Source organism: Bombina bombina, chromosome 6 (genome assembly GCF_027579735.1).
Source record: "Bombina bombina isolate aBomBom1 chromosome 6, aBomBom1.pri, whole genome shotgun sequence".
Classification (NCBI taxonomy): domain Eukaryota; kingdom Metazoa; phylum Chordata; class Amphibia; order Anura; family Bombinatoridae; genus Bombina; species Bombina bombina.
Genome location: NC_069504.1, coordinates 427,368,112 through 427,391,135, shown reverse-complemented (window position 1 = coordinate 427,391,135; position 23,024 = coordinate 427,368,112). Strand labels below are relative to the sequence as shown.

Here is a 23,024-nt window from a genome sequence, read left to right as displayed (position 1 = left end):
CACAGGGTCTTGCTTTAGGTAAATACAAATAGTATTTTATTTAATGTTTCGGGTATTACCCCGTTTTCAAAAATAAGCATAACTATCAATAATGAACTCACCCCTTTAATATCCCTGCACGGCAAACACTTGTGCAATGCTCACTCCGCTTCCCGGAAATTACCTGACATCACGTGACGCTTATGTCACGCGAGTGGTCATGGCAACCGGACGCTCAGACATGAGCGCCGTGTGCAAACATAAAAACATAGGTAAAACATGTTGACAGGAGCTGTGGCATGTACACATAATATCACAGAGTTGCTTTGGGCGGACAGCTTGCTTCCCCAATGGGAGATAATTGTAGCTGGCGTTGTAAATCAGTGTCTTTAATTACGGATACATTAGGTAACATATTATAATAAAGAGCTATGCCATAAGGAACACCCATATTAACACAGCGGTCAAATGACAAAAAAATTATATATAGAATACAAAATACATGATATGTCCTGCATTGTAAACTTAGTTAAATACCATAATATAGTGGGGATATTTAAGATAACAATTCCTCATTACTACTCCTGATAGCATAGACAAGGGAATATAGAGTGGCATGTACTGCATAGCTGGTTACACATACTTGGTAATACACTATAAGATTAACAGATGTGATGTGACACATTACACTACATCTCTGTAGTTCGCAACAAATTACGTTAGTACTTATGACACTATCTATACCTTGACACTTATCTGTTGTGATGCACTTACATACCACTGTATATTCCCTTGTCTATGCTATCAGGGGTAGTAATGAGGAATTGTTATCTTAAATATCCCCACTATATTATGGTATTTAACTACGTTTACAATGCAGGACATATCATGTATTTTGTATTCTATATACAATTTTTTTGTCATTTGACCGCTGTGTTAATATGGGTGTTCCTTATGGCATAGCTCTTTATTATGTTACCTAATGTATCCGTAATTAAAGACACTGTGATTTACAACGCCAGCTAGAATTAGCTCCCAGTGGAGAAGCAAGCTGTCCGCCCAAAGCAACTCTGTGATAATATTATATGTACATGCCATGGCTCCTGTCAACATGTTTTACCTATGTGTTTATGTTTGCACACAGTACACACATACACAGTATCCCACAAACTTGAGTACACCCCTCACATTTTTGTAAATATTTTATTATATCTTTTCATGTGACAACACTGAAGAAATTACACTTTGCTACAATGTAAAGTAGTGAGTGTACAGCCTGTATTACAGTGTAAATTTGCTGTCCCCTCAAAATAACTCAACACACAGCCATTAATATCTAAACCGTTGGCAACAAAAGTGAGTACACCCATAAGTGGAAATGTCCAAATTGGGCCCAATAAGCCATTTTACCTCCCCGGTGTCATGTGACTCGTTAGTGTGACAAGGTCTTGAGTGTGAATGGGGAACAGGTGTGTTAAATTTGGTGTTATCGCTCTCACACTCTCTCATACTGGTCACTGGAAGTTCAACATGTCACCTCATGGCAAAGAACTCTCTGAGGATCTGAAAAAAAGAATTGTTGCTCTACATAAAGATGGCTAAGACCCTGAAACTGAGCTGCAGCACGGTGGGCAAGACTATACAGTTTCACAGGACAGGTTCCACTCAGAATAGGCCTCGCCATGGTCGACTGAAGAAGTTGAGGCACGTGCTCAGAGTCATATCCAGAGGTTGTATTTGGGAAATAGATGTATTTGTGCTGCCAGCATTGTTGCAGGGGCTGAAGGGTCAGCCTGTCAGTGCTCAGACAATACGCCGCACACTGCATCAAATTGGTCTGCATGGCTGTCGTCCCAGAAGGAAGCCTCTTCTAAAGATGATGCACAAGAATGCCTGCAAACAGTTTGCTGAAGACAAGTAAACTAAGGACATGGATTACTGGAACCATGTCCTGTGGTTACGATGAGACCAAGATAAACTTATTTGGTTCAGATAGTGTCAAGAGTGTGTAGCGGCAACCAGCTGAGGAGTACAAAGACAAGTGCGTCTTGCCTACAGTCAAGCATGGTGGCGGGAGTGTCATGGTCTGTGCCTACATGAGTGCTGCGGGCACTGGGAAGCTACAGTTCATTGAGGGAACCATGAATGCCAACATGTAATGTGACATTCTGAAGCAGAGTATGATCCCCTCCCTTCGGAAACTGGGCCGCAGAGCAGTATTCCAACATGAAAACGACCCCAAACACACCTCTAAGACAACCACTGTCTTGCTAAAGAAGCCGAGGGTAAAGATGATTGACTGGCCAAGCATGTCTCCAAACCTAAACCCTATTAAGCATCTGTGGGGCATCCTCAAATGGAAGGTGGGGGGGCGCAAGGTCTCAAACATCCACCAGCTTTGTGATGTCGTCATGGAGGAGCGGAAGAGGACTCCACTGGCAACCTGTGAAGCTTGGGGGAACTCCATGCCCAAGAGGGTTAAGGCAGTGCTGGAACATAATGGTGACCACACAAAATATTGACACTATAGGCCCAATTTAGACATTTCCACTTAAGTGTGTACTCAATTTGTTACCAATGGTTTAGACATTAATGGCTGTGTGTTGAGTTATTTTGAGGGGACAGCAAATTTACACTAATATACAGGCTGTACACTCACTACTTTACATTGTAGCAAAGTGTAATAAATATATATATAAATATATATATATATATATATATATATATATACACATATACACACACACACACACACACATATATATATATATACATACACACACACACACAAAACACGGAAGGGGACTGCACTCTCATACCGGACCGAGTACAAATCCCATGACCCTGTAACATGCTCAGCCCTGGGTGCTCACTGGGCACTCACAGGAAGCTGTGCTGTCCCCAGAGTCACAGGCAGTTAACCCCACAGGTCTGGGTGCAAGAACCATAGGGAAAATTACAAAACAAATTAATACAACACACAGAGAAGATCCAGCACTCACAAGCTCTCAGCTAAGATTTAAAAGCAAAAATGGAAAGGTTAGTTACCGCATTTGGCCAAATGGGACAAGCCCAGGAACCACATCAAGGTCCTTTCCAATACCTGGGACCCTAAAACAGCCACACAATGCAAGCTCTCAAATCCAAACAAACTCGGAACAAGGGAAGGGTGCACAGGCTTATGTAATCACCCTAGACATATACAAAACACCGGAGGGGACTGCACTCTCATACCGGACCTAGTACACATCCCATGACCCTGTAACATGCTCAGCCCTGGGTGCTTACGGGCACTCACAGGAAGCTGTGCCGTCCCCAGAGTCACAGGCAGTTAACCCCATACACACATATATACATACATACACACACATATATACACACACACACATAAGAAGATGAGAGGCCTGTCATTTTCATCATAGGTATACCTCAACTATGAGAGACAAAATGTGGAAAAAAATCCAGACAATCACATTGTCTGATTTATGGTGGAACATAAGTATTTGATCAATACTTTGTTATATATCCTTTGTTGGCAATGACAGACCTCAAACGTTTTCTGTAAGTCTTCACAAGGTTGTCACACACTGTTGCTGGTATGTTGGCCCATTCCTGCATGCAGATCTCCTCTAGAGCAGTGATGTTTTGGGGCTGTCGCTGGGCAACACAGACTTTCAACTCCATCCAAAGGAGTTCTATGGGGTTGAGATCTGGAGACTGGCTAGGCCACTACAGGACCTTGAAATGCTTCTTACGAAGCCACTCCTTCATTGCCCGGGCGGTGTGTTTGGGATCATTGTCATGCTGAAAGACCCAGCCACGTTTCATCTTCAATGCCCTTGCTGAGGGAAGGAGGTTTGCACTCAAAATCTCACAATACATGGCCCCATTCATTCTTTCATGTACACGGATCAGTCGCCCTGTTCCCTTTGCAGAGAAACAGCCCCAAAGCATGATGTTGCCACCCCCATGCTTCACAGTAGGTATGGTGTTCTTTGGTTGCAACTCAGCATTCTCTCTCCTCCAAATACGACTAGTTGTGTTTCTATCAAACAGTTCTACTTTGGTTTTATCTGACCATATGACATTCTCCCAATCCACTTCTGGATCATCCAAATGCTCTCTAGCATACTTCAGACGGGCCTGGACATGTACTGGCTTAAGCAGGGGGACACGTCTGGCACTTCAGGATCTGAGTCCCTGGTGGCGTAGTGTGTTACTGATGGTAGCCTTTGTTATGTTGGTCCCAGCTCTCTGCAGGTCATTCACTAGGTCCCCCCGTCTGGTTCTGGGATGTTTGCTCACCGTTCTTGTGATCATTTTGACCCCACGGGGTGAGATCTTGCGTGGAGCCCCAGATCGAGGGAGATTATCAGTGGTCTTGTATGTCTTCCATTTTCTAATTATTGCTCCCACAGTTGATTTCTTCACACCAAGCTGACTTGCCTATTGCAGATTTAGTTTTCCCAGTATTATATAATAAGATAAATTTTTTAATTATCTAGTTTGTTTTGCTATATCTGCTCCAAAAACATATTTGCATCAGTGCTCTCTCTCCGTAAATGGCTCACTCACTAATCCACTGTATATAAACTTCAATCAACTTCAATGTGGCCCCTCAAAAAAGTTGGGCACACCTGTGTGTTAAATACATAATTGTTGATTTTAATAAGAAATAATGAGTCAAGCTGAATTTTCCCAACAACTTCAAAACTATTAGTTAAACAAAAAAAAGGGAAATTTTACCTTTTCTTCTTAATCTTTGTTTCTTGAACATTGTTGCCAATGCTGCCAATAGAAGGAAAAAAAACGTAGTTCTTAGAAAACAAAATATCAAAAAAGGGAATATTTAACCCCTTAACCCAATAAGACATGCCTGTCGTACTGCAAGACGTATATACACTTCTTCCCTTCAGGAAACTCCAGCACTCGGCTGTTAAGTTACAGCTGAGAGCTGGAGCTCCTGAAGCTTCAGTCATCTGCCGCATATGGAGCCGGAGCGAGATCGGTGCACCGACTCCATATGAGGGCAGATGCCTGATCGTTACAGACAGTGTTCATGCAAACAATATTTAACACGATGCATAGGATTAGGCATGACAGTATTTGAGTTAATGTCCCTTTAAATGTACCTTTGTCCCATCAGTAACCTAGCCTCTTTTTCTTTTAATGTTTTCTTCAGCTCAGTTGTTCTGGAAGGCCTGTACAGATATTTCCTTTTCCCAGTACATTCGTAGCTCCAGTGGCCAAGCTCAAGACACTTTTGACAACGCACATTGTGTTTATTTGCTTCACTGAGAAGAAAAAAAAAATGTTAATGCTCTTTGTTAAGAAATGAAGTTATGTTGCACACGTTTATACAATGTATTAAAAATAATGGAAGATCTAGTAAAGTACTATGAAGAAATACATTTTGAATTACGATTAAAAGTGGAGCTTGACAAACCCAGGAGCCAGAGAGTCACATGCTCCTAGAATTTTACCTCTGGCTCCTAATTTTTGGGGTTATTCTCCAAACATCTATATTCAAATACCATTGTCCTTGCTTGAAAAGGACACAATTGTTACATACACACAATGTGGGAGTTGTCCTGATCAGCCAGTGAGCAACAGTATTAACAAATACGGACTTCCTGTTAGTTTAAAATGCAAATTAAACATAGAGACATCCTACTAAAACAACTTCTGCCATTTATATGAAGGAACAATTATGCACATTAAATCTGTATTTTGACGTCAAAAGGGATAAAGGGACACTAAAGTAAAAATGTAACTTTCTTGATTCCGACAGAATCAATTTTAAATAGCTTTCCAATTCACTTCCATTATTTAAAGGGATAGCAAAGCCATTTTTTTTCTTTCATGAATTTTAAGCAACTTTATAATTTACTCCTATTGTCAAATTTTCTTTGTTCTCCTCTTGGTATCTTTATTTGATAAAGCAGGAATGTAAGATTAATGGGACACTAAACCCAAATTCTTTCTTTTGTGATTCAGATAGAGCATGCAATTTTAAGCGACTTTCTAATTTACTCCTATTATCAATTTTTCTTCGTTCTCTTGGTATCTTTATTTGAAAAGGGCATCTAAGCTTTTTTTTGGTTTAGTACCCTGGACAGCACTTTTTTATTGGTGGATGAATTTATCCACCAATCAGCAAGATAAACCCAGGTTGTTCACCAAAAATGGGTCGGCATCTAAACTTACATTCTTGCATTTCAAATAAAGATACCAAGAGAATAAAGAAAATTTGATAATAGGCGTAAATTAGAAAGTTGCTTAAAATGTCATGCTCTATCTGAATTCAAAAAGAAAAAATTTGGGTTCAGTGTCCCTTTAAGAGCCGGCCCATTTTTGGTTGAGAACCCGGGTTACACTTGCTTATTTAGGTAAACGACTAAAATAATTATACACTCTTATTAGTTCTGGAACTAATGTTAAGGATGCAATACTTGATTAAAATGAAGACAAAGGAAAACATTGTAATGTGTTACAACTTGTTATTATTGCCATGTTGCCTACATATAAACTGTTAACACCTGTAAAGGAGTAAATCAGTTAAAGTCAACTTCAGAAAATCAATGCACTACGAGGAACTAGCTGAACATCTGGTGAGCCAATGACAAGAGGCATGTGTGTAGCCATCAAACAGCAGCTAGCTCCCAGTAGTGCATTGCTACTCCAGAGCTTACATAGGTATCTTTTCAGCAAATTATACCAAGAGAACAAACTACATTTGAAAACAGAAGTTTAAAAGTATCTTAAAATTGTTTGCTCTGAGCCAGGAAATTAATTTTGACTTTTGCCCTTTTACATTAATCCAACCATGACCACAACCGTTGAGATTATATATATATATATATATATATATATATATATATATATATATATATATATATATATATATATATATATATATATATATATATATATATATATATATATATATTTATTGTGTATATATACACACACACATACAAACACATACAAACACACATTTAAATCCTCATATTCATCTATGTACTACTCAGTTTGATTTACACATACACATTTTCCTCTTTTAAATACAGCTCTGCAGCTTACTTAGTAATTCTGTAATAAAGACATGTTTTATTGGTTTCTGAAAAACTCAATATAGGTGAGTCAGGATATCTAGTCAATTATGGCCTCATGACTATGCATAGTAGTCATACTGTGAGAGGTAGGCAAGAGAATCGTGTCTCAGCACATGTAGAACTGCAAATGTCACAAACAGTGTCAGGGTAAAGTGCACATGACTGATTAAAGCTTAAATAACACTGACATTCTTCTTTGCATACATGAGACCCCTAACAGAAAGGTATACATTGACTATATTAAGTATTATTTCTGATGTTACATTACCTTGAAAAGGTTACATGCTTACACATATGAACATATCCACTAGCCAGCGCAGCATCTGATAGGCTGATTGGCCAAAATGTGATGTTGCCAAATTGAGACACCCACAAAATGCTTGTTTTCTAGTTAAAGGCATAAGTGTGTATTGGAAGCTTCATTCACAGAAACATGACTTGTGTAGTTTCTGATTCTGAAATGTAGTGTTATTTTTTTCTTCCTATGTGATAGTAATTCCACAACAATCTTGTGATCTACTAGACAGCCCTCAAAAAACAAGAATTGACCAGTGGACCACAATCTATATTTTAGTCTGTAAATGAAGCAACCTCTTGAAAATCAGATTGCATTGTTTGCAAGCTTTCTGGCAGAGCTATATTTTTCTCATTCCAGGTTAGTTGATATTCTTGCATGATGATAATATATTTGTGTTGTTACTTTTTGGTACCTGCCTCTGTATCAAGAAGTTATAGGCTTCAAAACACTATATTTTATGTTGAAATGTTTTTATTAAACAGTATTTATCGTACATTAATGTTCGTACATTGGAATAACACTCATCAAAAGCAAAAAGACATAAAAAGAAAATAATACAAAAGTACAAAATGTATGAGTCAGTAGCTATTAATACCCTTATAACAGTTCAAATGAGAGTGTTCATATTTTATTTCCGTGGGTGTTGAGGATATGGAGCATTAGTAATGAGCAAGAAGTTAGATGTCTATGTGGAAGTATGAGTAGCGTTAGACCCCCCTTTTAGTACCCAGTTAAACTATACTCTGTCCACTGCTTCTTTATTATCTAGGATCCAGGATGCAGATTCATACATAGAATGTGATGCATTAATTTTATTTAAAACCTCCTGCCATGCTAGGGATCCAGTTTTCCAGTATCTGGCTATACAAGATCTTGTAACCGTGCACAAGATCTTGATAAATGTATTAATTGGTTTATTGAAATTGGGGAGTCGTACCTGTAATAAAGCCTGTGCCTGCGTAAGTCAGATATTTACATCCAGAATATTACTTATCAAAAAAGAGAGGTTGTCCCAAACTTGTCTGACTCTGTCGAATTCCCACCATAGGTGCAAGTATGTTCCTAGGGTATCGCATCCTCTGTAGCATAACCTATTCCCTGTAGGGGACATATGTGCTGTCTATAATGGAGTCAAGTACCACCGATAGGTAGTTTTGAGCGCATTTTCCTTAAGGTCTGCATTTAATAGTCCCTTATCTGTCTCTCTAAAAATGTTGACCCATTCCTGCATGTCTAACTCCATTCCCAAATCTCTCTCCCAGTTTAATATTAGCTGAGATTTTACCAGTGCCTGAGCTGATTGTATAGCGGAATATAACCTCGAAATAGTGTGTTTCGTTCTGTGTGGGGCTTTACATATGATCTCTAGTGTTGTGGTGTTCTGGGCTGTATACGTTTTTTGAAATTCTCTAAGGGCAGATACTATTTGAAGGTATAGGAACCAGTTTAATATTAGGGGTGCAATTTTATCATGTATCTGATTGAATGTTAGAATTATAGTATTGCTCATTAAATCAGCAACTCTATAAAGTCCCTTATTGCGCCATTTATCTATTAGGAAGCGATGTTCCTGAGATAACATATCTGATTGGCATATTTCTAGATTGTGTTGGTATTAGTTTAGTTGCTTTGGCTACCTTGTTCCAGGATACCAATGTGGAATCTAGAGTAGGGGGTCTGAACTGTTGCATGGTAGTTATATGTGGTCTCTCCTCCCGTAGAATATCTGCTGGGCGATTCCAGCCTCCCATCTCAGCTTCGAGAGTCGGCCAAATAGTGTCGATATTGGGGTTATCTAGAAGTGCTGTTTGAGCTAGTCTCGCCGCCTTATAATAGGCAATAAAATTGGGAACCCCTACCCCTCCCAGTGTTCTGTGCCTCGTTAAACAAGTGGCTGGGATTCTAGGAGATTTTAATAAACGTAATAAGGTCTGATTGAACCCGAGTTAACTCTGGAATCGGAATTTTAACTGGAAGTGCTCTGAAAAGATACAATAAGCGTGGCAAGATATTCATCTTAACCGCGGACTTTCGCCCATACCAAGAGAAAGAATATTGCGACCATTTCTGAAGATCTTGTCGGATCTCTTTGAACAACGGTAAGTAGTTAAATTTATATAATTGGTTGAATTGAGATGTTAAGTTTATGCCTAAATATTTAATAGTTTGTGTGGCCCATTTCATGGTGAAGTTTAATTCAATTAATTTTTGTGTATGGGGTGGCAGCATGATAGGGAGGGTTTCACATTTTTCTAGGTTAATTTTGTAACCAGAGATAGATGAGAATTTATCTAGAAGTTGATATAGATTCGGAAGGGAGAGCAACGGTTTGGCGATTGTAAGTAGAATGTCGTCCGCAAACAACGTCAATTTGTACTCAGTGGACCAGAGTCTAAATCCCGAAATATCTGGTGAATTTCTAATCTGTGCTGCCAGAGGTTCTATGCAGAGAGCGAATAGGAGGGGTGACAAAGGGCACCCCTGTCTCGTTCCGTTTAGAATGGGGAAAATTTTGGATTTGTAACCTGCTGCTGTAACTTGTGCTGAATGGTTCGAATATATCTTCTCTATTGCATTTACAAAAGAGCCTCTAAATCCCATATTGTGAAGCACCTGTGATAGGTATTTCCAGTCTATTCTATCAAACGCCTTCTCTGCATCCAGTGACAGGAGCAGAGAAGGCGCTTTAGATTCAGACAGGTAGTGAATGGAGTCTATTATTCGTCTGATATTGTCTGAGGCATCCCTATCCTTTATGAAACCAACTTGATCGGGGTGAACCAGGTGGGGTAGTATTGATTTAATACAATTGGCCAGACTTTTAGTGAATATTTTGAGATTCTGGTTGATAAGTGAGATGGGGCGGTAATTCGAGCAATATTTTGAATTTCTACCTGGTTTAGGAATTACTACAATCTTAGCCATTAACATTTCAGATGGGATTGGACGGCCCTCTAAGATGTGATTGCATAGGTTAGTTAATTGGGGGATCAGTATAGGTTTAAATAATTTGTAGTATTCCCCTGAGAACCCATCGGGACCAGGGGCCTTGCCTTTAAGATCTTTAATAGCTAGTGATACCTCCAGCGGGGAGACCCGGGAGTTCAGTAGCTCTCTGTCATCATTGTATTCAGGTTAGCTTCTGTGAGAAAGTCTATAGTGGTAGATTCAATTTGTGGTGTATGAATCACCTTTTTACCATCATAAAAGTTCCCATAGAATTCTGCAAAGATGTCAACAATTTCTTGGGGATGGGATACTCAAACGGCTTGTGAATTGATTATGCTTGGAATGGCAGAGGCTTTGCATCGTTCGCAAATTTTATGGGTTAGGAATTTGTCAGGTTTGTTAGCAAACACATAATATGGTATCTTTAGTTTCAGTATTGCCCTAGTTGCCATGGAGTTCAGAATGCCATTTAAACTGTCTCTTTTCTTGGAAAGTTGTTTTAGAACAGATGTGTTTTGGGTAAGTTTGTGCTGTGTTTCTAGCTCTTTTATTTCATTTTGAAGCTGAGATATCAAAGTGTTGTTATGATTTAAGGAACGGGATTTAGTCTGGATCAGGAGTCCTCTAATGTACGCTTTATGCGCTGCCCAACTGTGTAATGGGTTATCAGTGGAATGGCTGTTAATATTCCAAAATTCAGTCAGTTGCTCACCTGTTTTATCTAAAGTAGGTTTGTTTCTAAGTAAGGTCGGGTCAGAAGTCCAGGTTCTAGATCTTTTAGGATCCTGAACCCCATTTAAATGGAGTGAGACTAGGGAATGATCAGACCACGTACAAGGGTGGATTTCCGATGATAAAGTTAGTGGAAGCAGAATTTGGCTAACAAATATGTAGTCTATTCTCGTATATGACTTGTGCGCCGCCGAATAGAATGTAGTGTCATTAGTTTCCCCGTATAGGAATTTCCAGGTGTCTGTGAGGGTGTGGGGAATAAGTGTATTTTGTATAGATCTAACCATCCTATTATGTTGGTTTTGCTTATTGCTCAGCCTTAAGTTTGAGGTCATTGTAATAGGTTTCAAATTTATATTAAAGTCTCCAGCTAATATTATTCTATATTGAGACCAATTTGTTAAGAAATGAGAAATATTTTTAAGGAAGGTATGTTGATTGTCATTTGGGGCGTATATGTTACAGAAAATGATATCAGAGCCGTCTAATTGTCCCTTTACAACTAAATATCTGCCTTCTGAGTCCGCTAGGGTATTCTTATGTATAAAATTTAATGATGAGTATGGATACACCACTTTTCTTTGTTTCTGTTGTGGCATGGTAGTGTAGCGGAAACGCTCGAGACCAATATTTGGGAATGTTTACGCTAGCCTGAAGTCTGAGATAGTGGGCCATAGCCACCCTACGTTTGATGTCGGAGTTTAATCCTCTCACATTGTGAGAAACTAGGTGTATGTTAGGCATCTAAAATATCTGTTGTCAACTTAGTTATGGCTCTTAAAAAGTAGCTAAATTTCATTCCTGTGTGAGGATCTATAGTGTTTCCACGTCTCCGCCCAAATCCCCCCATCCTGCAATCCCACATGATATATGACTCAATACCATAATGTATTATTAATAGGAAAAAAAAGACAATTATAAGGAATAACAATGAACAGTGCAAATATAGAAAAAAACAAAACAATAACTATATCTCTGAGAAAGAGAGAAAACAAATCTCATAACAATTGGTCTTAAAGGAGCGGTATCTAAAAATATAACTAGTTTTGTAAACAGTGGATTTAACAGTTAAAAAAACAGAATTTATGCTTACCTGATAAATTACTTTCTCTTGTGGTGTATCCAGTCCACGGGTTCATCCTTTACTTGTAGGATATTCTCCTTTCTAACAGGAAGTGGTAAAGAGAGCACACAGCAGAGCTGTGCATATAGCTCCCCCTCTAGCTCCACCCCCAGTCATTCGACTGAAGGTTAGGAAGAAAAAGGAGAAACCATAGGGTGCAGTGGTGACTGTAGTTTAAACTAAAAATCTACCTGACTAATAGCCAGGGCGGGCCGTGGACTGGATACACCACAAGAGAAAGTAATTTATCAGGTAAGCATAAATTCTGTTTTCTCTTGTAAGGTGTATCCAGTCCACGGGTTCATCCTTCACTTGTGGGATACCAATACCAAAGCTTTAGGACACGGATGAAGGGAGGGAACAAGACAGGTACCTTAAACGGAAGGCACCACTGCTTGTAAAACCTCTCTCCCAAAAATAGCCTCCGAAGAAGCAAAAGTATCGAATTTGTAAAATTTGGAAAAAGTATGCAGCGAAGACCAAGTCGCTGCCTTACAAATCTGTTCAACAGAAGCCTCATTTTTAAAAGCCCATGTGGAAGCCACTGCTCTGGTAGAATGAGCAGTAATTGTTTCAGGAGGCTGCTGGCCAGCAGTCTCATAGGCCAGACGGATGATGCTTTTCAGCCAAAAGGAAAGAGAGGTAGAAGTCGCCTTCTGATCTCTCCTCTTACCAGAATAGATAACAAACAATGAAGTTGTTTATCTGAAATCCTTAGTTGCTTGTAAATAGAACTTTAAAGCACGAACCACATCAAGATTGTGTAACAGACGTTCCTTCTTCGAAGAAGGATTAGGACACAGGGAAGGAACAACAATTTCCTGGTTAATATTCTTATTAGACACAACCTTAGGAAGAAAACCAGGTTTGGTACGCAAAACTACCTTATCTGCATGGAACACCAAGTAAGGTGAGTCACACTGTAAAGCAGATAACTCTGAAAGTCTTCGAGCAGAAGAGATAGCTACCAAAAACAAAACTTTCCAAGATAAAAGCTTAATATCTATGGAATGTAAAGGTTCAAACGGAACCCCTTGCAGAACTGAAAGAACTAAATTCAGACTCCATGGCGGAGCCACAGGTCTATAAACAGGCTTGATTCTTACTAAAGCCTGAGTAAACGCTTGAACGTCTGGTACCTCCGCCAGAGGTTTGTGTAAAAGAATAGACAAAGCAGATATCTGTCCTTTTAAGGAACTAGCTGACAATCCTTTCTCCAATCCATCTTGGAGAAAAGATAATATCCTGGGAATCCTAATCTTACTCCATGAGTAACCCTTGGATTCGCACCAACAAAGATATTTTCGCCAAATCTTATGGTAGATTTTCCTGGTGACAGGCTTTCTAGCCTGAATCAGAGTATCTATAACCGACTCAGAGAAACCACGCTTAGATAGAATTAGGCGTTCAATCTCCAAGCAGTCAGACGCAGAGAAATTAGATTTGGATGTTTGAAAGGACCTTGAAGTAGAAGGTCCTGCCTCATTGGCAGAGACCATGGTGGAATGGATGACATGTCCACTAGGTCCTGCGTGGCCACGCAGGCGCTATTAGAATCACCGACGCCCTCTCCTGCTTGATTCTGGCAACCAGACGAGGAAGGAGAGGAAACGGTGGAAACACCTAGGCCAGATTGAAGGACCAAGGCGCTGCTAGAGCATCTATCAACACCGCCTGGGGATCCCGGGACCTGGACCCATAAAGAGGAAGTTTGGCATTCTGACGGGACGCCATCAGATCCAATTCTGGAGTGCCCCATAGCGGAGTCAGCTGGGCAAATACCTCCGGGTGGAGTTCCCACTCCCCCGGATGAAAAGTCTGACGACTTAGAAAATCCGCCTCCCAGTTGTCTACTCCTGGGATGTGAATTGCTGAGAGGTGGCAAGAGTGATCCTCCGCCCACCTGATTATTTTGGTTACTTCCATCATTGCTAGGGGATTCCTTGTTCCCCCTTGATGGTTGATGTAAGCTACAGTTGTGATGTTGTCCAACTGAAATCTGATTAATTTGGCCGCAGCTAGCTGAGGCCATGCCTGAAGAGCGTTGAATATCGCCCTCAGTTCCAGAATGTTTATCGGGAGAAGAGCTTCTTCCCGAGACCATAAGCTTTCAGGGAGTCCCAGACTGCACCCCAGCCCAACAGACTGGCGTCGGTCGTTACGATGATCCACTCTGGTCTGCAGAAACACATTCCCTGAGACAACCACCAGAGAATCTCTGGTCCCCTGGTCCAACTGTATTTGAGGAGACAAATCTGCATAATCCCCATTCCACTGTTTGAGCATGCATAGTTGCAGTGGTCTGAGGTGTATCCGTGCAAAAGGGACTATGTCCATTGCCGCTACCATTAGTCCGATTGTCTCCATGCACTGAGCTACAGACGGCCGAGGAATGGAATGAAGAGCTCGGCAAGTAGTTAAGAGTTTTAACTTTCTGACCTCTGTCAGAAATATTTTCATTTCTACCGAGTCTATTATGGTTCCTAGGAATGGAACTCTTGTGAGGGGGGAGAGAGAACTCTTTTTAATGTTCACCTTCCACCCGTGAGACCTCAGAAAGGCCAATACAATTTCCGTGTGAGACTTGGCTCTTTGGAAAGTTGACGCCTGAATTAAGATGTCGTCTAGGTAAGGCGCCACTGCTATGCCCCGCGGTCTTAGAACCGCCAGGAGGGACCCTAGCACCTTTGTGAAAATTCTGGGAGCAGTGCCCAACCCGAAAGGAAGAGCCACAAACTGATAATGCTTGTCCAGAAAGGCGAACTTGAGAAACTGGTGATCTTTGTGGATAGAAATGTGCAGATACGCATCCTTTAGATCCACGGTAGTCATATATTGACCCTCCTGGATCATTGGTAAGATTGTCCGAATGGTCTCCATCTTGAATGATGGGACTCTGAGGAATTTGTTTAGAATTTTGAGATCCAGGATTGGTCTGAAGGTTCCTTCTTTTTTGGGAACCACAAACAGGTTTGAGTAAAAACCCAGCCCTTGTTCCACAACTGGAACTGGGTGGATCACTACCATTGTATGTAGGTCTTCTACACAGCGTAAGAACGCCTCTTTCTTTGTCTGGTCTGTAGACAGACGAGAAATGTGGAACCTTCCCCTTGGAGGGGAGTCCTTGAATTCTAGAAGATATCCCTGGGATACAATCTCTAATGCCCAGGGATCGTGTACATCTCTTGCCCAGGCCTGAGCGAAGAGAGAGAGTCTGCCCCCTACTAGATCCGGTCCCGGATCTGGGGCTACCCCATCATGCTGTCTTGGAGGCAGCTGCAGGCTTCTTGGCCTGTTTACCCTTGTTCCAGCCCTGGTAAGGTTTCCAGGCTGCCCTGGGTTGTGAACTATTACCCTCTTGCTTTGCAGCAGGGGAGGATGAAGCGAGACCGCTCCTGAAATTCCGAAAGGAACGAAAATTATTTTGTTTGTTCTTCGTCTTGAAGGACTTGTCCTGGGGGAGAGCATGGCCTTTTCCCCCAGTGATTTCTGAAATAATCTCTTTCAATTCAGGCCCAAAGAGGGTCTTTCCTTTGAAAGGGATGTTCAATAGTTTGGATTTTGACGACACATCGGCCGACCAGGACTTGAGCCATAACGCCCTGCGCGCTAAAATGGCGAAACCTGAATTTTTTGCCGCTAACTTAGCTAGTTGGAAAGCGGCATCTGTGATAAAAGAATTAGCCAGCTTAAGAGCCTTAATTCTGTCCATAATGTCCTCATATGAGGTCCCCGTCTGGAGCGCATCTTCCAGCGCCTCGAACCAGAAAGCAGCTGCAGTAGTTACAGGAACAATGCAAGCTATAGGTTGGAGAAGAAAACCTTGATGAACAAAAATTTTCTTAAGTAAACCCTCTAACTTTTTATCCATAGGGTCTTTAAAAGCACAACTGTCCTCAATTGGTATGGTTGTGTGTTTAGCAAGTGAAGAAACAGCTCCCTCCACCTTAGGGACCGTCTGCCACGAGTCCCGCATGGTGTCAGATATGGGGAACATTTTCTTAAAAACAGGAGTGGGAACAAAACGGAATACCTGGTCTATCCCACTCCCTAGTTACTATATCCGCAATCCTCTACATCAGTGTAAACAGGAACTTCTAGGTACTTGTCCATTTTACACAATTTCTCTGGAACCACCAAAGGGTCGCAGTCATCCAGAGTAACTAATACCTCCCTGAGCAATAAGCGGAGGTGTTCTAGTTTAAATTTAAAAGCCAACATATCTGAGTCTGTCTGAGGAGCAACCTTTTCCCGAATCTGAAATACGGCTACCAAAGCGTCAGAATGCTCAGAATCTGTTCTTAAAACAGAGCTATTACGCTTTGTAGGTAACACGGGCAGTTTAGATAAAAACACTGAGAGGGTATTATCCATAACTGCCGCCAAGTCTTGCAAAGTAAAAGTTAGACGCACTAAAGGTGCTAGGCGTCGCTTGAGCGGGCGTAACTGGTTGTGACACTTGGGGAGAGGTTAACGGGCTAACCTCATTACCTTCTGTCTGAGAATCATCTTGGGCCACATTTTTAAGTGCAACAATATGTTCTTTAAAGTGTATAGACATATCAGTACAAGTGGGACACATTCTGAGAGGGGGTTACACCATGGCTTCTAAACACATTGAACAAGGATTTTCCTTAGTGTCAGACATGTTTAACAGACTAGTAGTAAGACAAACAGGCTTAGAAATCACTTTAATCAAGTAAAAACACACTTTGCAAAAAAACGTTACTGTGCCTTTAAGAGATAAAAAAAGGCACACAATTTTCCAAAACAGTGAAAAATGCAGCAAACTTTTCGAAATTTTCATAGTATGTACCTAAAGCATTGGTAAGATTGCACAACTAGCAAGAAAAACGATTAACCCCTTAATGCCCAAATCGGATCAATAGCAAGCTAACAACCGGTTAAAACGACTTCAGCACCTTGCCACAGCTCTGCTGTGGCCCTACCTGCCCTTAGGAACCAGATTTGTGGGGAAAAAAAAGCTTCTTATAGGCTCTCAAACTGCAGCAGGACCCTCCATGTGAAACAGCCTGAAGATCTAGTCAATCTAACTGTGCATCTGAGGCGCAAAATTAGGCCCCTCCCACCTTACTCCGGTGCTGTGAGGCCTAAAGAAACACTCCTAAGTGTTATAATAATAGCCATGTGGGTAACAACCCCTGAAAGAAACCCAAAGGAACCTTCAAAGTGTCTCAAAAAACGATATTTATCAGTAAAAACCGTTTGACATAAAATAGTGTCAACCAGCATAAATTAGCCCTGTTATGTAAGCTTGCAATTCCATACTTAGTCTCTGAATAAAGCTTACCCTTCCCTCATGGGGATCTTATCAGTCCTTTTCTAGCATTATCACAGTCTTGTCTAGAAATAAATGACTGAACATACCTTATTGCAGCCTAACCTGCAAACCGTTCCCCACCAACTAAAGTTTTCTTGTACTCCTCAGTCCTTTGTGGGAACAGCAGTGGATTTTAGTTACAACATGCTAAAATCATCTTCCTCCCTGCAGAAATCTTCATCTCTTTTCTGCTAGAGTATAAATAGTACACACCGGTACCATTCAAAATAACAAACTTTTGCTTGTAGAACAAAAACTACAAATCTAACACCACATTCAATTTACCCTTCAGAGAGGGACCCTATTGCTTAGAGCCTGCAAAGAGAATGACTGGGGGGTGGAGCTAGAGGGGGAGCTATATGGACAGCTCTGCTGTGTGCTCTCTTTGCCACTTCCTGTTAGGAAGGAGAATATCCCACAAGTAAAGGATGAACCCGTGGACTGGATACACCTTACAAGAGAAATTGCGGTCTGTGAACTCTAACATAACTGGTAATTCAGCGCCTTCTATACTTTACCCATTCTTGAATATTTTCATTATGGAGTTTGGAGTATAAAGTCTTGAACCATACTTATAAGTCCAACATATACTCCTAATTCTGGAACGTCACCTTAAAGCCTAATGACAAAAGTCATTTGTTTTTCAGTTTTCTTTTGTTGAGAGATTGCCATTTAAGCTGCTTTATATCTCGCTGGGAGATCTGAAGGTTCCTATGTTGTTTAGCAGGGAAGTCCGCCGGGACTGATGGAGAGTCCAGCCCCAACAGCTTACATGTATTGGGTATTTCTTCTTCCTCTTTTATAGTCAGAGTTTTACCATCTCTAATAATGTGTAACGCAAAGGGAAATCGCCAGCTATACTGGATTTGGTGTTTTCGTAACATAGTCGTGAGTGGTCGTAGCTGGGATCTTCTTTGTAGGGTCCTTAGACTCAGGTCCTGAAAGAACTGAACAATTGTTCCCTGAAATTTAAAGGTTGGATTTTTTCTGGAAGCAGATAAGATTTTTTCCTTCTCTTGGAAGACCAGTAGCTTCACAATGACGTCTCTTGGTGGGACATCATCTTTAGGCCTTGCTCTGAGAGCTCTTTCGATGTGATATGCAAGTTCATCCTTGTCACCAGTGATGGCTCTGAACAATTGTTGCAAGTATGAATGGAGGTCCTTGTTCAAGACTGATTCTGGTATGCCCTTCATTCTAATATTATTTCGCCTTCCCCTGTTTTCGAGGTCTTCGATTTTATCTTGGAGCTCATTGATAGATTGCTGTTGGGAATTAACAGCCTCAGACATTGAAGTAAGATCTTCTGTGATCGCATCTCTATGTTCCTCCAGAGTTTCAATTCTGCCTCCCAATTCGGCAATGTCTGACTTTATATCAGTGAGGCTATCAGTAACGGCAGTGTGCATAGAGTCTATTTTTTCCCATAGACGTTCAAAATTTGTCGAGATGTCTTGTTTTGATACTAGTAGGCGTAGGTCTGCTCTTGTTACTGGTGTATGGTCTCCTTCAGTATTGATAGAGTCTGTGTCCTGCTCAGAATCTACATTCCTCTTCTCTGACGTTTTCATTTGTGAATGTATTAATCTTGGCAGGCTTGAAATATGGGTTTATAATCTGCGACTTGGAAGCTTTATCTGCTTTGGTCAGCTTTTTGGATGCCATCGTATATGGCTTTAAGTGTAGATGTATGTTTTATTGTATATTACTTGTTACTACAACTATGTGTTTAACTTTTAGAGATGATCCAGTAATATATGGAGTTGTTAAGATACCATATAACATGACCCCCAAGTTCCCTGTGAAGAGACACTCTGATGTAGCCTTTCTTTGTTTTATTGCTCAGAAGCTACAATTATGGGCCGTTATGGAAGATAGAGCCTCACACTGTGTAAATAATATATGTTGCCTTTTTATTAGTATTTTCAGCTCAGATCTTCTAACCCCTTAATATCTTTAATCGATCTTCATATGGTCCCCTCCATCTGTGCTCCTCTATTCTATGTGGCTCATATTATGATTGCTGGGGCGCAGACGCTTATAAAAAAAAAAAAAAGACCTGCGTCAGACCGCCATTTGCCGCCAGTGACTACTGCCTATTTATGCTGCGCCTCAGCCCCCAAGCAAACCGGGGCATGTCTGAAACCTACCGAGTGTGTTCAGCTCCTGCTGTTATGTCCGATCGCTTGGGGCTTGTGTCTGTGTCCCCTCAGAGGAGTCCGTGCATCGCCGATTCTATAGAGCTTGTATTAGCTCAGCGTGGAGGTAGACAGATAGGCCTCACCTATCCGGTCATGTGACCGTGAACGGCATTTGCTCTCCGCGGCTTATCAGCCCATAGACATCAAGGGCTATATCTCTGACTGATGTAGTGATGTTTTAGGCTCAGGCTCACTGTCCAGATAGTTTATTATCCCTGTTTTGCGTGTTTAGCTCCTGGAGCTCAGAGATTATGCAGCCATCTCTGAGCACAGTCAGGCTCCACCCCCCAAAACATTATATTTTAAAGGGATAGTAAACACCAAAAATATTGTTTAAAAAAGGATAGATAATTCCTTTATTTACCATTCCCCAGTTTTCCTTAACCACCACTGTTAAAGAAATAGACTCTTTACCTCTGTAATTACCTTGTATCTAAGCTTCTGCAGACTGCCTCCTTATCTCAGATCTTTTGACTGGCATTTCAGGCAATTAGTGCCGATTTAAATAACTCCACAAGCACAATGTTATGTATATGAAACACATGATTTAACAACCTCTAGCTGTGAAAAACTGTCAAATGCATTCAGATAAGAGGCAGCCTTCAAGGGCTTATAAATTAGCATATGAATCTACCTAGGTTTAGCTTTCAACTAAGAATACCAAAAAAACAAAGCAAATTTGATCATAAAAGTAAATTAGATTTAAAAGTTGTTTAAAATTACATGCCATATCTGAATCATGAAAGTTTAATTTGGACTTTACTATCCCTTTAAATGCCGCCTAAAATTAATAGGGACTAGTATATGCATTTAACTTCTTCCATTAAATGACCCTCTGAGTTTCACATTTTATACAATTCAATTAATATTTCAAAGTGCTACCATATTTAAATGGATAGTAAGTCAAAATTAATGATTTAAAAAGATCACACAATTTTAAGCAACTTTCCAATTTACTTTTATTAACTTTGCTTTATTCTCTCCTTTGTTTTAGTGGGAGTTAGCCAAACACATCTGGTGAGGCATATATCTACAGCTACCAAAAACAGCAGTTAGCACCCAGTAGCGCATTGCTGCCCTGAGCCTACCTAGGTGTTCCCTTCAACAAAAGATACCATAAGAACAAAGCAAATTTCTAAATAGAACTAAATTGGAACGTTGTCTAAAAATTGCATGCTCTGACTCATGGAAGTATAATTAAGCCAATAAAAGAGACTGCACAAAAAACAAGGTTGTGTGATAATCCTGTTAGATTATTACTTTAACAATCCTATGTTCCACACAGCCTTGATTGCCGGTTTTATATCTGTTACTAACTGTCCTCAGTACTAAATAGATAAGGAGAAAACCCAGGTTCTAACATAGTGGCAGCCATTACTTTATAGAAACTCAGTGGAATTTAGAAAAACAAGTTTCAGAGTTAAAAGGGACAGTCTACTTGAATTTTTGTTGTTGTTTAAAAAGATAGAAAACTTTACAACCCATTCACCAGCTCTGCACAACCAACATTGTTATACTAATATACTTTATAGCCATTAACCTCTTAGTGATCATAGCATTTTTCCATTTGTTGACCGTTTGGGACCAAGGCTATTTTTACATTTTTGCAGTGTTTGTGTTTAGCTGTAATATTCTTCTTACTCATTTACTGTACCCACACATATTATATACTGTTTTTCTCGCCATTAAATGGACTTTCTAAAGATACCATTATTTTCATCATATCCTATAATTTACTATAAAACATTTTTATAAAATATGAAGAAAAAAATGGAAAAAATCCAATTTTTTCAAACTTTGACCCCTAAAATCTGTTACACATCTACAACCACCAAAAAACACCCATGCTAAATAGATTCTACATTTTGTTCTGAGTTTAGAAATACCCAATGTTTACATGTTCTTTGCAAGTTATAGGGCAATAAATACAAGTAGCACTTTGCTATTTCCAAACCACTTTTTTTCAAAATTAGCGCTAGTTACATTGGAACACTGATATCTGTCAGGAAACCCTGAATAACCCTTCACATGTTTATATTTTTTTTTAGAAGACATCCCAAAGTATTGATCTAGGCCCATTTTGGTATATTTCATGCCACCATTTCACCGCCAAATGCGATCAAATAAAAAAAATTGTTCACTTTTTCATAAACTTTCTCACAAACTTTAGGTTTCTCACTGAAATTATTTACAAACAGCTTGTGCAATTATGGCACAAATGGTTGTAAATGCTTCTCTGGGATCCCCTTTGTTCAGAAATAGACATATATGGCTTTGGCGTTGCTTTTTGGTAATTAGAAGGCCGCTAAATGCCACTGCGCGCCACACGTGTATTATGCGCAGCTGTGAAGGGGTTAATTAGGGAGCTTGCAGTGTAGGGTTAATTTTAGCTTTAGTGTAGTAGACAACCCCAAGTATTGATCTAGGCCCATTTTGGTATATTTCATGCCACCATTTCACCGTCAAATGCGATCAAATTAAAAAAAAACGTTACATTTTTCACAATTTTAGGTTTCTCACTGAAATTACAAACAGCTTGTGCAATTATGGCACAAATGGTTGTAAATGATTCTCTGAGATCCCCTTTGTTCAGAAATAGCAGACATATATGGCTTTGGAGTTGCTTTTTGGTAATTAGAAGGCCGCTAAATGCCGCTGCGCATCACACGTATATTATGTCTAGCAGTGAAGGGGTTAATTAGGTAGCTTGTAGGGAGCTTGCAGGGTTAATTTTAGCTTTAGTGTAGAGATCAGCCTCCCACCTGACACATCCCACCCCCTGATCCCTCCCAAACAGCTCTCTTCCCTCCCCCACCCCACAATTGTCCCGCCATCTTAAGTACTGGCAGAAAATCTGCCAGTACTAAAATAAGTTTTTTTTGGGGGGTTTGGGTTTTTTTTTAAAAAAAAAAAAAAATATTCTGCTGTGTAGGACCCCCCCTTCCCCCAACCTCCCTGATCCCCCCCAAACAGCTCTTAAACCTCCCCTCTGCCTTATTGTGCGCCATATTGGGTACTGGCAGCTGTCTGCCAGTACCCAGTTTGAAATAAGAGGTATTTTTTTTATTTTAATAAAGTATTGCTTTATTTCTGTAGTGTAGTTGCCCCCCCTCAACATCCAACCCCCCCACCCTCTCCCAGATCCCTTAATTTTAAAATCCCACCCTCCCCAGTCCTCTCTCCCACTCTCAGATCTACAGCATATTGATGCTGTTTGCAGGGATGTCACACGCGCACCCGCACGCGATCCCTCCTCCACTGATGACCGCTCACCTGCCTCCCTGGA

The 23,024-nt window shown here is 40.4% G+C and overlaps 1 protein-coding gene across 1 annotated transcript in view; it reads right to left on the bottom strand.

The window, feature by feature from the left end:
- ZCCHC10 (zinc finger CCHC-type containing 10) overlaps positions 1-23,024 on the bottom strand; it is a 112,123-nt gene that overhangs the window by 31,970 nt on the left and 57,129 nt on the right. Inside the window, exons 2-3 of the mRNA XM_053717171.1 lie at positions 5,112-5,273; positions 4,726-4,767 (exon numbers count right to left, since the gene is read on the bottom strand). Coding sequence (XP_053573146.1) covers positions 4,726-4,767; positions 5,112-5,273 — 204 coding nt within the window. The remainder of the gene's footprint in view (positions 1-4,725; positions 4,768-5,111; positions 5,274-23,024) is intronic.